The sequence below is a fragment of the Grampus griseus genome (genome assembly GCF_964374135.1).
Source record: "Grampus griseus genome assembly, chromosome: 5".
Classification (NCBI taxonomy): domain Eukaryota; kingdom Metazoa; phylum Chordata; class Mammalia; order Artiodactyla; family Delphinidae; genus Grampus; species Grampus griseus.
The window spans coordinates 11,473,690-11,488,308 of record NC_138998.1 but is presented as its reverse complement, the minus strand read 5'-3'; the positions used below and the strand labels follow the sequence as shown (position 1 = coordinate 11,488,308).

The following is a 14,619-nucleotide window of genomic DNA, read 5'->3' as shown; positions in this document are numbered from 1 at the left end:
CAAGGCAAGCTCACTCCAAGAAATACAGCCCACGTTTCTTTTTCATGGGCACCAGTTACACTAATACTGGCATCATAAAAACTCATTAACAAAGCTAAGAAAGTTTTGCAGGGCTGTATTTTTTATTCTGACAGGTAAAATGGTATCTCCTAATACTTCAAACTCTGCCTTTGGAACTTGTAAAAGCAAAGCCAAGGATTGTTGAATTTTTCTCTGGCTCTCTCTTTTGGGGTGTTAACCAGTCAAACTTTCCATCAAAGGGCAGCGTGATAATGTTACATGCCAAGGGTTTCTACTTTGTAGCTAACAGTCCAGGCTGTGACTTCACACCCCCAGACTGTGCTGCTCCATATAGACTGCGAGCAACTGCTTGTTATGATTGTTTCTCCATAGGAACCAGAAGCATAAAAAAGGAGCCAGAAAATTCAATGCTTAGAAATCAGAGGCTTCCTCCCTCCACATCCATAATTACATATTTTCCTTGCTGAGCCTGCAGTGCCCTTGAAGACAGAGGTTTCCAAGAATCCATGTCAACTCATCAACCCTTCTTTGGGGAGTACCAAGAATACTCTTAATGTGCAAGAAAGAACAGATTTTATGACTTACGCCTGACTGAGCTTATAAAGGCCTTCACAAACTTCACACCATATCTGTGGTCAGGCTTATGAATGCGGCCAAGCTGGACCAAGTGGTGATCCAACGGGTAGCTGGCTAGATCTTCCAGTTCCTGGTCGTTCCAAGAAGGGCCAAGGGAAAACACAAATAAGGCATAACCTTGACACTTGGCTCTCAAGGATTCTTTCTTTAAGGTTTCCCTATCCAAGTGATTGGTTTCCCCAGCAGATATCACAAAAATGACTTTATTTCTTCTCAGATTGGGTGTACTCAAGAAGACATTGTTCAGAGTCCACTGTAAGGCATGACCAATAAAAGCATCTCCATTGAGCTGCTGAACTGATTCCTCCACGTGCCTCTTCATGAGGCGTTTACTCTTGTAGGTGGTAAGGTTGAATTCACTTCTAACGGGACTCCTCTGAGTGTTGGGTAGGAAGTGGGGGGGAGCATGGCTTAATAGGGCCACCCGGTCTCCAGTGACAGAGGTCTCAGGCTCTGGGGTGATGTCAAAGTGATCTAACAGTGCTCCCAGGAAGCCTCTTATGTCTTCAAATTCTGCACTTCCCACGTGCCGGGAGCCATCCAGAAGGAAAGCAGCGTCCATGTAAGACTGCACAGCTGGTGGTCTGGCTTGGTCGCAAGAAGCATCCGGCTTGCAGACATCTGCAGACCAAAAGTCACTTAGGGTTACTAAACAGAAACGGACAGAAAAGGAAGAGATAGCATCTCAAACATTTTGACATTTGGAAGCTGCATAATCTTTGATGTTAAAGTAGTAACTAAATGATTTTGAGGTCAGCAACAGGAAGATTTCCTAGTACGTGGTTTGCATTTTGATCCCCAAAATACAGATTTTTATACACAGCCTGTGTCTTGAGTTCCATTCACTAATATTATCTGACTTTTTAAAATTAGGTTGCTTTCAACAGAGGTTTCATCTTGGCTCTGCTTTAAGTTTATAAAGATTGAAGTGGACAATTCATCTCATGATTGTACATCATATACTGTATCATGACATAGAAACTAATGATCTCTCTAACTGACAATATACAGGTTAAACCAATGGCCCCTATCATCCCACGCACACTGCTTTACTATGAAAAGTAATCTGCTTAAAAAGTAAGAGTGAAAAAAGCAATGCATCTTTTATTTCAATTTAAATAAAGGTTTATAACTCTATCCATGTAGAGACATTAAGGACAAAACTACCGCTCATGTCTTATGTTCAAAGTACCTATTAGTTGAAAGCTCAGTATGTGTTTGTTAAATAAACGAATATAAATACTACATGTTAACGGACTTTCATAAAATATGAGGTCATTTTAATAATTATGCATATCTCATTTAGAAAAGGTATAGTAATAAAAACAGTGCATTAATTTATTGAACCTGACCACAATGAATATTCAGAGAAATAAAATTAACTTGGAAATGAAAGGATCTTAGAGGTCACCTAATCTTCTAATTTTACTGAAGAGTCTGAGGGCGGGAGAATAGAGTTATTTTGCCAGAGGAGACACCAGCATTTCTAGAAGGGTCTGCGTATGAAGTCAGTGTGGTACTGTTTGAGGCAAGGCCACATAGCACAGCAGAGGGGAGGCCCCTTGGCCTGAGAGCCAGGATGCCTGGGTTCTGGTCTAGCTGTCCCCAGTAACAAACATGCTGTGCACCCCCATCCAAGCCAAGACTGGGCCTTAATTCTGCACAACTAGGTGCTTGGATTAGATTCACCCAGAGAGCCATTTCAGGGTTGATATTCTGCAATCCTAGATTTCCAATAACAGTTGATGGCTAAGGATGAGAATTAAAGAGAATTTTCTCTTTAAAAACTAAAGAGAAATGGAAAAACACACGTGTGGACAGCCAGTACTTAGATATGGGCCTGGCCATGAACAAAAGCTGTCAGATGAAAGGTTAATAACCTGAGTGCAGATCCTTAGGGGATGGAGCAGACTTCAGAACTTCAGACTTACTCATGGACTCAATAGAGATATAAGCTCTGAACAAGTTATGATTTCCTTCTTAAAATTCAATAAAATTTGATGATGCTGTTTAACAGGCAGATGACAGCACAGTCACTTGTGTGCAAGGCAGTTTCTAAAATCAGGGACAGTAGCCTGCCCATTTATTCAATTTTGTGGGGTTTCTTAATTGCAGGAAACAACAGCCAAAATACCTTCCATTATATGCCTCAGAGACAAAACAAGGATTTAAGCCAAGAAATGGAGCCAAAATATATCCCCAGACACACACTGGCAACTTCTGACCATGCATCAGACCAGCACAATGCATCACTGATGTGTCTACGCACAGCTGAGAACTCTAGGTGGATGTATTTGCCCATGGTGTGGTGAGCTCTTCGGGAGGCGGGGGGAGGAAATGATCAGAGGGCAGCAGAGGGGAAGACAGAAGGAAGTGAGGGTTATTAGGAGAAATCCCACTTCTCCCTTGGAGTCGCCACCTCCCTATGAAGTCACTCACATGACCAGAATGAGCATCTCATTGACACACATGCAGAAGGAGAGGAATTAAGCATTTTCTTCAAGGCCAAATACAGAGTTTCAGGGAACAGCATAATAAGATCTGTGTTTCTCATAAATTGCAGGTGTCTTAACGCCAGCTTTCTCGGGTTTGATCTGGCTGTGAGCAAACTATTTCATCTCATCTGTAAAATGGAGCTAATAACCTTTCAAACATTTTAGGGTGATTATAAGGATCAAATGAAACAATGAGAAGAGTGCTTAGAACACAATAAACCCAATAGCCTAAGCATTAAGTATCATCATCATCACCATCAGTGTTATATAAAGCAATTAGAACCGTGTGTGTCTAATAATGAATGTCTGATAACTGGAAGTTATCACACCCACCAGTAACCTCAGTGGGTCCCACTCTCTTTGTAATTATTAGAACATCCAAATTATTAGAATACTCAAATACAGGTCTGTCCGGTTCTCCAGCTAGACCTATAGATTGTGTATAAAACACAACCACAGACAAACCAGCATTGCACATCTTTCTGATGCTTAACATTTGGGAGTCTGAGAAAACCTCTTTCCAATGAGAAATGCATGTATTTCTGCTAATTTCCACTCCCACTGTAAAGCATTTCTTTGGGGTTGTGAACATTTGAGATTTAGAAAACTCATAAATATACAGCATGAAAAAGTTGGCAATGGGACAGGCTAAGTTTTTCTAAAAATGATTCCTGTTTCCTAGAAGCTGCATGAGCTGAGAGGCTCCATCTGTGGATGAGGCTGTGTGGCGAGATGAGGCCGGAGCCCCAGAGAGATCCTCTCAAGGCCACTAGCATCTCTGCTGCCAAGTTCCAGCCGCTCCTGCCAATGGTGACTCACTGCACTGCTTAACGGGCCTGATCAAGTTATGTTCTCCCTGTGGGTCTCACCGTAGCAGAAAGTGCACCGCTGGAGTCCCTCTAGTGCTGGTGAAGAGTTAATCCTGTGTGGAACCATGGTGACTTGGAATCTGCCAGTGTCGTCAATCTGCAAGAAGCAGAAGCAAGAGGAAGAACAGCTTCATGGGTGGGGCTGCAGGAACCTCCCAGGATGGTCCAGAGAGCTGAGATCTGCAGAGGGAAGTGGGGGGCCCTCCCTCTAAAAGGGTCCCAGGGAGGCTGAAGGGCAGAGGGGCAAGAGTACTGTCTGGGTTTAACCCACGACTTTCTCTTTAGCTGGATGACAAGTGGCTTTGCCTCTGTTTCCACATCTGTGAACAGAATAGTCATACTACTCCCTAAGAGGGCTACTGTGGGCACTAAATGAATTCATAATTGAAAAGCACTTACTGGCACCAGGTAGGTGCCACGTGGGTCATCAGAGACAGCAAAGCACTTCCACTCACAGCCCAGTGAGTTCGTTCTTAAGTTCATCATTCCCATTTTACAGACGAGGAAACTGAAGCTCAGAGAAAGGTTAAAGGACTGATCAAAAGACACTGGCCATGGAAACCATTTAAGGAAAAGGACCAGAGACACCCCTCTTCCCAAGTCCAGACAAGTGTGTGAAATCACAGATGTGCTTTAGAACTGGCTTTGAGTTCCCACCACGAACAAGGCATTGACCCTGGCTTTGAAGTGCAGACCCAGATTCACGTCCAGGCAGCTCTCCTCTGAACAACTTCCCACCCTTTCCAATTTGGCCCTATTATTAGTAACCTCCCCGAGGAATTTGAGGCTGGAGAGAGGCAGACAATATGGAGGCTCCTAATAATGAAGAATAATTAGCTTGTCAGTTAATTGACTCAGAGATCACTGACAGTCGAAAACGTATTGTGGGTGTGATCCTACCCAATGCCTCAGAGATGTGTCACACAACATTTAGTCTCTCCTGTGAACCCATCTGGCTAACCCCCTCCCCTCCTTCTCAGGGAAGCTTCCTTCCCATACTTGATCCACAGAGGTGCGACTCAGGCAGCTGTGTTGGTGTGGGGTGACCCCATCTCTCAGCAGAGTGGATTGCATCAGGGATGGACACCTGAGCCGATCAGAAACACAGAACTGGGGTCCTGAGGGCAGTGCGTCTCCCCGTCTTAGTGCTGAGCACGGACAGGGCTGCAGGCTGGTCATCTTCTATGTTGTTCACTGAGGAGCAAGGGACATGGGAAGGGGGGTGGGGGCTTTCCTGAGAGTTATCTCTGTTTCTTCCCATCTTTTATTCTCCCATGTATAAGAGATGGAGAAATCAGCACTCCCCTGAATTCCTCCCTGGGAGACCACTGTGTTTGCCTTCCTAAGCCATCTGGGTGAGAGGGGGAGGCTTGGAGGGAATAAGCGGTAACTGAAGCTTTTAGCTAAATTTCTAGGCACAAATGCATAGAGAAAGGAAGGTATGGTGTCTGACAAAGACTGAGAGGGAAGAAACAGAGTGAGAGTGAGCATCGTGTGGTTTAAGAGAAGAGAGAAAAAGAAAATACCCTGTGATGAAATTCCACATATAAGCAAGTTTTAAAAAATGGTACAAATGAACTTATTTACAAAACAGAAGTAGAGTTACAGATGTGGAAAACAAACATAATTACCAAGGGGTAGGAGGGATAAACTGGGAGATTGGGATGTACATATACACATCACTGTATATAAAATAGATAACTAATAAGAACCTACTGTATAGCACAGGGAACTCTACTCAATACTCTGTAATGACCTATATGGGAAAAGAATCTAAAAAAGAGTGGATATATGTATATGTATAACTGATTCACTTTGCTGTACACCTGAAACTAACAACATTGTAAAGCAACGATACTCCAATAAAAATTAATTAAAAAAAGAAAAGACCCTGTGATAGTCGGGTGGCAGAAAAGGGACAGGTGGTGGGGACATAAATGGGGACATTTTGTGAATGGGGACCTGTAAACACAGTCTTGACTCTTGATTCTTGTCCACCAGAAGACACAATTAGCCTGAATTATTAACGGCTTTTAATAGGTGTCTGGGCAATATTTCCAGTGAATCATGCCATTGCTTCATCTGGACTGTGATGAGGGACCAGGAAACCAAATCCAGAGAGCATGGATCAGTCCATCTGATAGGGGCAAAGTAATTTCTTATTGCCAACTATCAGGGTCTGGGAAAAAAAAGTCACAGAAGGCTTGAGCTAGAAGAAATTTTAGAAGCCAATCCCACCATTTCATAGATGAGGAAAGTTAGCCCAGAGTGGGGAGGAATACAGATGCCTCCAGTTTAAACTTTGCCTTCTGCACTGTTGGTGGGAAGGTAAATTGATACAGCCACTATGGAGAACAGTATGGAGGTTCCTTAAAAAACTAAAAACAGAACTACCATATGACCCCACAATCCCACTACTGGGCATATACCCTGAGAAAACCATAATTCAAAAAGAGTCATGTACCACAATGTTCATTGCAGCTCTATTTACAATAGCTAGGACATGGAAACAACCTAAGTGTCCATCGACAGATGAATGGGTAAAGAAGATGTGGCACATATATAGAATGGAATATTACTCAGCCATAAAAAGAAATGAAATTGAGTTATTTGTAGTGAGGTGGATGGATCTAGAGTCTGCCATACAGAGTGAAGTAAGTCAGAAAGAGAAAAACAAATACCGTATGCTAACACATATATATGGAATCAAAAAAAAAATGCTGCTAATGAAACGAGTGGCAGGGCAGGAATAAAGGCACAGATGTAGAGAATGGACTTGAGGACACAAGGGTTGGAAGGGGAAGCTTGGGTGAAGTGAGAGTAGCATCAACATATATACACTACCAAATGTAAAATAGATAGATGGTGGGAAGCAGCAACATAGCACAGGGAGATCAGCTCCATGCTTTGCGATGACCTAGAGGGGTGGGAAAGGGAGGGTGGGAGGGAGACGCAAGAGGGAGGAGATATGGGGATATATGCACACATATAGCTGATTCACTTTGTTGTAAAGAGAAACTAACACAGTACTGTGAAGCAATTATACTCCAATAAAGATGTATTAAAAAACAAAACAAAACAAAACAAAAACTTTGCTCTCCCCACATAAGACCTACCTTCCACCCTCTGCCTGAGCTACTTCGACTATAGTTTTGTATCAGGGGGTTCTAACTTGATTTGGAACAGTGTTCTCACCATGTCACCCAGAGATTGCTGCCCTTTGTTCACTAGCTTGTGTTCTGTGTGTCTACCATGTGGCAACTTCCATCCTTCTGGCAGTGGCACTAGTTGATAACTTAGGCTTCACATTTAACCATGTATCAACATGTTGGTGTCAACCTAAAGCCATACTTTCCACTCATTGATTCTAGTGCGTCTTTTTTTTTTTTTTTTTTTTTTTTACTGGGAGAGACCTCAGGGGGTCTGTGCTCTCCACTTCCCTTCCCCCAAGTAATTTCCTAATCAATAAAGTTCGGCAGATGTGGTCTTAGAGATCACTCATCCTACCACACGTCATCGGAGCAACTGTAATTAGCATAACACAGAAAAATTCCCCAAGATGAATGTGAGTTGGGGATTTAAAATAAAGGGTCCTATGGGTCACTTTTCTTATTGCTCACTTTCCTGTGGATTCAAAGATGCACCAGCTTGGATGATCCACAGATGGGTAAAATGAGCCTTCAGTACATCATTCTGGATGATACCCTGCTTTTTGCTTTCTCAGCATCATGGGGCTCCATGAATTGGTGCATTTGAAAAAGATACCATTAACATTCTTTAGACAATTCTCTATTAACAAAGGAAATCCATATAAAAATAAAAGGGCAGGGTGCTCAGAGTGCTAAAGTTTCCCATTAACCCTCTCTCCCCCCAATTTCAGCTCTGTTTCATCACTAGAATAATCTGTAATATCAACTATTACACCTAATGTTTCTCTCACCTGCAAAGCTAAACAGCAGAGTAAAGGAAAAAAAAATAAGGCTAGCTATAAAGGACACATTTCTTATACATATATTAGAAAGGGAGACCCAGCCCACATTAGAATTCTTCACGGGCAGCAAATAAAATTTCACCAGAATTAAGAGGTAATTGCCCAACAAATTTAAAGGAAAAACCCTACGGACAAAACAAAGCTGAGATTGAGTTTTTTCCAATCAAAAATAGTCTTCCATTCCAGAAGGATGAACAGCTCATCACTTGGCTTCAGACCATCATGAAAAATTTCCAAGATGGTGATCACACAACACGTTTGCTCAGAAACATAGGGAAATGAGCCCATGTTTTCAGAGCAGCTGCTTCTGAGACCTGCCACATGTGTCTACACAGGTTCCAAATTTCAGTTGGATTCTACTGAACTCTCAGATGAATCAAGATATAGAAAAGTCACAATGGTTATGAAACGAACAAGGGGTTTTGTGATATGGCCTCCAAATAAAAATTTATTGTGTCATTAAAACTTTGAGCTCTGTTCTTAAAGTACTAATAAATGACAGTTTAAGAGCAAGCGAAGAGATGGATAGAAGAAAGAAACAGAAGGGAAATGGAGAAGTAGTAACATCATCTCTCTTCTGCAATGTCAGATATTGGGTTCTCATCAATTTGTTTTGAGCCCTTCTAGACAACCCTGCATAGCTCCATCCTCTAATAGGTGAGGTCTTTTGGTTTTCTACTTACTCTTGTGTCCTCAGAGCCTAGGATGGCACCTGGTATATATGAGCTGCTCACTCAACATCTGTTGGATGAATGAACCTTGGGACCAAGTCTGACTTCTGTCTGCAACTCTAACTCTTTTTCTACCCAAGGGATATTGGGGCCAATACTGCTCCAATCTGTGAGGGTCATTGTCAAGAATCTGAACCTTCATTGGTGCTCTTTTGAGATCAATTCCTTCAAGAAAGGAACAAGGAGTCTCTAGGTGATGTGGGTAGAATCTCTAAGTGGGACTGTTAACACTCCAAAGTTTAAAAGAAAAACTCTACAAAATATATTTTCTAAAGTTATACGCTATGCACATACCTTTGAGAGGGTAGGTGGAATTGCATCTGTTTAAATTTGTATCGCAAGTACCATCAATCATTTGTGTCAGGATATTAAGCTGTCTCCTATTTTGTGACTAAATAAAGCCAAAGAACAATGGTTGTTCCCAATAAACAGAGGGAATTAGGAGGACTCTGTGTGTAACCAAATCCACTTACAGAATCTTTGAGCCGCTGCCTCTCAAAGCAGCTTCATTAGCATAGGCGGGCCCCAGTCTTCTAATTTATGTGCATTTTCTTTTCTGAGCCTCATAGATGAGGCTGCTCGTTTGCATAATTCTGAGTTAGTTTCAATGATGCTAATAGCAGTTTCAGCTTCTTTACAACCCAGACTTTAATACAGTTAAACAGATTTTAGTTCACCATCAAGAAACTGATAACAATAATAATTAAAGCAAGAGCTACCATTCTTGAGTGTTTGCTATGTCCTAGGCACTGGTGCATGGAGTTACATCATTTCTTCTTCACACCAATGCTAGGAAACAAGCACCACTTTCTGCATTCTACAGAGGAGTACTATATTTCAATTCTGGTCTGCTTAGTTTAGCACTTTCACAGAAAATTAGGGAGCTGGAGAGGGTCTCAAAAAAGCCACTTAATCCTAGTTCTCCAGGAAAGACAGAAGTCACCCTTGCCAGGTGAGTGACCGCCCCTAAAAAAGGCCTTCAGAGAAAGGTGGTGTCTTGACCACCTACATTTAGCCATCTGGCCCATGGCAACGTTAAGTCAATCTTGCCTTCAGAAAGCTCTTACTCAAATCTAAACTGGAGTTTCCACTGCTATGATTCTCAGTTTCTCTAATAAGAGATTTTGCTAACTTGGAGTTGGCTGGCTAGTTTTCTCCAGTAATAATCCTGCACACACCTGAAGGCAGTGACTCGGTCACTTCTCACTTTCCTTTCTGTACGTGAATTAATTTTTAAACGCTTGTCCTTCTGGTTCAGGTTGCATTTTCCAATACCCTTTGCAGATGCATGGGGTCTCTCCTCATGGCTTCCCCATGAATGGAGAACAAAGCAGCATGTTGGGTGGTCACAGATGACAAGAAGGACACTCTGCCAGGTCCAGCAGGTGTTTTGTAAGGAACCCCTGCCACTGAGGCTCTATTGATAGAGTGTTTTAAAGGTCGCCGTGATCCTAGGTGGTTTATTTAGAAATGCTACACAGTAAGATTTTTTTTTAAATTAATTAATTAATTATTGATTGCGTTGGGTCTTTGTTGCTGTGTGTGGTCTTTCTCTAGTTGCAGCGAGCAGGGGCTACTCTGCTGCGGTGCATGGGCTTCTCGTTGCTGTGGCTTGTCTTTGTTGTGGAGCACGGGCTCTAGAGCGCAGGCTTCAGTAGTTGTGGCGCATGTGCTTAGTTGCTCCGTGGCATGTGGGATCTTCCGGAAGCAGGGCTCGAACCCATGTCCCCTGTGTTGGCAGTTGGATTCTTAACCACTGTGCCACCCAGGATGTCCCCACAGTAAGATTTTAATCTTCAACCTAAGAAGCTATAACTGGAATGGCTTTTCCTTTATAAAGTATGGATAGTTACATGATTGGTGAAGTTATAAAATCAGTCCTTTGGTTTCCATTCCATGACCACATCAGTGACATCCACGAATATTTACTGGCTACCCAGATTTAGTATCTTTAGATCCGGAGCCAACTCAGAGAGTCCCTTGGAGAAGCACTAGAATAGAGGCCTGGATTCAAGCCCTGACATTGCCACTTGTCAGCTGTGTGAACCTGGGCATAGGGTCCACCCCTCCAGACTCAGTGTTCTTACCCGTACAACGGGAATAACAATGATTCCCATCTCATACACACTGCTTGTGGGAACTAAACAGGATGATGCCCATCAAGGGCTTGGCATGTTCCTGGTACATAGTAATAAACACTTAGTACAGCTCCATGCTTTCTTGTAAATGCCCCTGAGTACAGGCAAAAAAGAGAGAGAAGAGTTATGAGGCAGCTTGCCCTTCTTACCACAAGCGAGCGCTCGATGGCGGGCACCTGGCCGAAGGCGATCACCACCGGGATGATGTCCAGGGCGCTGAACTCCAGGCCGGCCGTCGTGATGGTCTGGGCATCCGCAGATGGGCCGCCACTGAAGAACGTGGCGATTCTTCTGGTGTGAGCCCCTGGGAGCATCCGCTTGAAGACATTCCTGGAGACAAACCTCATGGCCTTGCCAATGTCCCTGCTGGACGTGGACTGCTCGTAAGGAAGGGCCTCGATCTCTCTGAGGAGTCTGTCCTTCCTGTAGGCGTCGGAGAAGCGGATGAGGAGCCTGGCGTGGGAGTCGTAGGTGAGCACGGCCACGCGCGCGCCCGCAGGGCAGCGGTTCTCCCGGACCCGGAGACCGCCCAACAGGGAGGTCATCATCTCCTTCATCCGTGCGAACTCTGGCTCCGTGACGCCCCGGGACTGGTCCAGCGCGAACACCAGCTCCGTGGGATGCACAGGGCACCGCGGGGCTCCTAAAAGGCCAGAACATGTGTCTTACCACAAGAACACTTGCTTAAAAATGAAAAAAAGATATGCACATAGAAGGCGAAGTAATTTAGATGTTAAAATATGGAAACACAATCATTAAATATAAATAACTTAAATAGTAAAACAAACACTTAAATCTTTAATAATTAAAATGGTATTCTAAAAACTGACTTTGATCTTTTAAATAAAGCAAAAGATGAACTCATTTATGAAACAGAAACAGACTCATAGACATAGAAAACAAACTTACGGTTACCAAAGGGGATAGGGGTGGAGATATATTAGGAGTTTGGGATTAGCAGATATATGATATTATATATAGAATAGATAAACAAGGTCCTACTGTATAGCACAGGGAACTATATTCAATATCCTGTAATAAACCATAACGGAAAAGAATCTGAAAAAGAGTATGTGGGGGTGTGTGTGTTAATTTCTGCTGTACACCAGAAACTAACACAACATTGTAAATCAACTCTACTTCAATTTAAAAAATACAAGAAAAGTCTATAATTCAATTTGAGTTTTAATGAAATTTGTAAGTTCATTACTAAAACTCCTAAATAATAAAGAGCTCATGGACATGCCCTTTTACCTACAGAGATTGGATCGATGGTATCATGTTTGTTCCTGAAATTTTGTTAAACAAACTAAAACATACATTCTTTACTTAATAAGGAAATTTAACAGGGGTTAAAAAGGGATGAAAGCTCTGTTGATAATTTCAGACAGATTGGGATTTACCCTCTCTGTGCCTCAGTTTGCTCATCTGTAAAATGACAGTCCTAACTGCACCCACTGCCTAGGCCTGTGCTGGGGATTAAGTGAATCAACACAGGTAAAGAAAGAACTTAGGACCACAGTACCTGGTACACAGCAGGTGCTCAACTAATGTTCACCATTACTGTTATTATTACAGACTTACTCATTGTGAAAAAGAACAGCTATATTACTTAAAAGAATGAGGAAACCTCAACTGATAAATTTTTATTTAACAGTTAGAAATGCAAGTTTAACCAATAAATATGCCTTATTACTTAGAGAAACTCTGAATTAGGATGGTTAAACACGAATGTAAGTGTTAAGATTTATTCATTGATCCCAATTCACTCATTCTAATCCCAGTATTCTGCACTTCTCACAGTCGGAGATTTATTTATGTCTAATTATCTGATTAACGTTTGCCTCTCCCACTACTTTATGAAGTGTGGAGACAGGGATGATCTCTCTCTTGAATGCCAGATTCTTAGTCCCTGCCATAAAGCTGGGATCTCATAAATGTTGAGTGAAAAAGAACCAAACAAAGGACAGTTCTTTGCAACAGGTACAGGAAAAACAGAACTTTCTGGATAGGTGAGATGCCTGGTGTTGAGATACATGCTGGTAAGAGGAAATCTGGCTGATGTGCTCCCCTTGGAGGGGGCTGTCTCCTCTCATTCAGAGGCCAGCAACTCAGCTCTTTCCAGGCGAGCTCAGGACTCAGACCCACCGGGACTGGCTAGGTTGGCCAGGCTGGCCCAGGAGGGGTCCCCCTCTCAGCTGGGCTTCATCACCTTAGTGCTAGATTATCATCTCCTCTGGTCCTAGACTCTGTGACCCTCACAGGCAAAAGGACCAGTAAGAATAAGTGTTCAAACCCAATCAAACTGTGTATCTTAGTGGAGACAGGACAGGATTTATTAGCCTCTGAGTCTAATTTAGTGGGCTGAGCAGATATTTAAAAAATCAAGGTCACGTCAATTTTACAATAAAAAATGGGTAAAATTATGACCAAACGTGACAGTGGTCTGCTAGCTCTTTGTCTGGGCTGCTGTTTCATATGGAAACAACAGCAGTGATAACAACAATGCAGCTTTAGCTGTAATTTAGAGGTAAAGGGAAAAAAAGATATAAACACTGGCTGTTATCAAGTTTTCAGGAAAAAAACACCTACGGGCTAACTCAGCTTGTTGCCAGGACCCCGAGGATCTTGAGGAAGGCTGGGCTGGACTGTGGAGGCACCGAGGAGGCCCCCCTCAGACGTGGATCCCCACATGGAGACCCAACTTACTGACCGGAGCAGGTGACAATGAGTACTGAGGAAGGCAAACACAACACCCGCCACGTGACTACCACCCAGCAGTGGCGGCCCATCCAGGCCACCGCCATATTTGCCTGGAATAGCTCCATGTGGCCCCCTCCCCCCAACACTAGCGCTCTGGCTTTTATGCTTCTCCTCCCTACAATCCACTCTCCCACAATGGCCCAAATAAGCTTTAAAAAATCGTTCATCAGTTCACGTTTATACCTTCAATACTTTTAATAAGCTCTTTAATACCCTTCCATTCCAATCTGAATAAAATCTGGCCTCCTGATTATAACCTACAAAACTCAGTGCAATCTGGTCCCACTTCCTTCTCCATTTTTGCACATGCCATGGCCCCTCCTCACCATGTCTCAGTCACACTGGGCTTCTGTCAGCAGCTAGAAAACACCTGGGTCTGTTTTGTATCATGGCCTTTGCACTTGCAGGATTCCTTGCCTGGATCTTGCAAAGCTGGCTTCTTTTTATTCTTCATCCAAACTTCAATGTCATTGTCTCAAAGAGGAGCCCTCCATTCAAAGGCATTTCTCCCCTCCCCTAGTGTCATTTTGTGACAGGACCTCCCATTATTTATCTCTTTCACAGCAACTAAAATATTCTGTAATTCTTTCCTTTGTTTACTTACTACCTGGATCCCTCCATTAAGATGGAAGCTTCTGAAGACAGGAATTATGTCCATCTTATTCATCCCTCTGTCCCCAGTGTCTGGGACAGAGACTGGAACATAACAGGCTTTCAAAACACATTTGTTGAATGAGTGAACAAGCAATCAGAAGGCATGGATCGATGGATTTATACAAAAGGTATAAAAGTATAAGAGGGTGATGATGGGTTTATACAGAAACATCATGTAATAAGCTTTTGTAATATTCCTGAAAGATGGCCCAGAAAGACACTAAGCCAACTTGGTAATTAACATCAGCCAAGTGCTCCACAGATTTTAGCACTATCTGAGCTGCACATGCAGATAATTTGTTATCTGATCATCCCTACCTT

The 14,619-nt window shown here is 42.8% G+C and overlaps 1 protein-coding gene across 1 annotated transcript in view; it reads right to left on the bottom strand.

The window, feature by feature from the left end:
- Positions 1 to 14,619, bottom strand: part of COL6A6 (collagen type VI alpha 6 chain) — a 165,147-nt gene that overhangs the window by 16,867 nt on the left and 133,661 nt on the right. Inside the window, exons 33-35 of the mRNA XM_082654353.1 lie at positions 11,031 to 11,524; positions 4,022 to 4,118; positions 607 to 1,278 (exon numbers count right to left, since the gene is read on the bottom strand). Coding sequence (XP_082510479.1) covers positions 607 to 1,278; positions 4,022 to 4,118; positions 11,031 to 11,524 — 1,263 coding nt within the window. The remainder of the gene's footprint in view (positions 1 to 606; positions 1,279 to 4,021; positions 4,119 to 11,030; positions 11,525 to 14,619) is intronic.